Source organism: Nanorana parkeri, unplaced genomic scaffold (assembly GCF_000935625.1).
Source record: "Nanorana parkeri isolate BGI_ZX_2015 unplaced genomic scaffold, ASM93562v1 scaffold8, whole genome shotgun sequence".
NCBI lineage: Eukaryota > Metazoa > Chordata > Amphibia > Anura > Dicroglossidae > Nanorana > Nanorana parkeri.
The window spans coordinates 2,146,226-2,147,748 of NW_017306276.1; the positions used below are offsets into that span (position 1 = coordinate 2,146,226).

Here is a 1,523-nt window from a genome sequence, read left to right on the forward strand (position 1 = left end):
ACCCCGCAATTCCCCCCCCCCCCCGATACAGCACTGCCACTATCAGGTTTTAAAGGAATGGTACAACCCACGTACATGTCAATGACAGTTTTAGTTTCTCTACAACTGCTACAAGGGCAAAAACTCTGAAAGTTTTTTTTTTTTTTAACTTGAATGTGTCACGGAGTACAGATAAACTTCAGTTAAAGTTTTACATACTGTTGGACACGACATGCTTCACATATCAGAAGAGCCTTCCTTAGGTTTCGTCCAGATTTTTCTGCAATTCTTCGAGCAAGTTCCTGTGGTAGAGACAGTCCTTCTTTCTTGCATATGCTAAACAAAACTGTGCAGATCTGCAAAACAATACTTTGTTAGATCTGTATTGTATGTTAACACGAATGCAACAGTCTGTAATGATATAGGACAAATGCAAGAAATGCAGCTTTATACAAAAAAAAAATAGAGGCAAAAAACATGCAAGAACAGACAGCACAAATTTGTTCTTCTCAATCAGTGGCTGCCAAGTTCCCTTTCAGCGACATGGTAGGAAGTTTTAAGACACACGGGTGCTTTGGCGTTGTGCTGCCATGATTTCAAATCAGCAGAAAACAGAGAGGAATTTATCAAAACTGGAGCAGACAAAATCTGGAGCAGCTGTGCATGGCAACCAATCGGCTTCTCTCTTCAGTTAAGAGTTGAAAATGAAAGCGATAAGCTGATTGGTTGCCGTGCACAGCTGCTCCAGATTTTGTCTACTCCAATTTAGATATATTATCTCTACATTGAGGGGAATTTATCTCTAAAAATGGTCTAAAATGCTACAGGGTCCAAGAAGAAACCAAAGGGAGGTCTAAATTAGTGTTCTAACTTGGTGATAATCTCCACAAATCAGAATTGGGAGATGGTGGAAGTGGTGATGACAATATGTGCATGACTAAGGGCCAGTGTCAATGAGCCTCTATGGGCAAATGCAAAGTACTCTTAAAAAGAGATTGAGACATTTCTAAAACCATTGGAGCTGCAGTTTATCTGCTTCAAGTTGCTTTTGCATCCCTATATATTTATATTGGGAGGGAAGAACATACAAGTCCTTAATCAGGTTTATTTCCTGTTTCCTTCCACACACCGAAGACATGGTGGTAGGTTAATTGGCTTCTATCTAAATTGTCCCTGTATGTATGGGATCTTAGATTGTAAGCTCCATGAGGGCAGGGACTGATGTGAATGTGCATGTAAAGCACTGCATAAAATTGTGGGCGCTGTATAAAATACCTGTAATAATGTAATAAATCAAGGCTTAAAATTTCAAGTCTAGACCTACTAGCCAGGCAAAAACCTTACTCTCCACCAGTTGTCCCACCAAACCTTGCCCAGGCCCGCCTCCAACCCCACCCCAGGCCCGTCCCCCAACCCCGCCCCCTTAAAGCTTATGAAATTACATTATTAACCCCCCACCATAAAATACGCTCCCCCTTATTAACCCCCCACATAAAATATTACACTCCCCTTATTAACCCCTCCCACATAAAATATTACACTCC

At 41.2% G+C, this 1,523-nt stretch overlaps 1 protein-coding gene across 1 annotated transcript in view; it reads right to left on the reverse strand.

The window, feature by feature from the left end:
- Positions 1-1,523, reverse strand: part of RFC3 (replication factor C subunit 3) — a 15,685-nt gene that overhangs the window by 8,536 nt on the left and 5,626 nt on the right. The window contains exon 6 of the mRNA XM_018554136.1: positions 199-335. Within this exon, the coding sequence (XP_018409638.1) occupies positions 199-335 (137 nt within the window). The remainder of the gene's footprint in view (positions 1-198; positions 336-1,523) is intronic.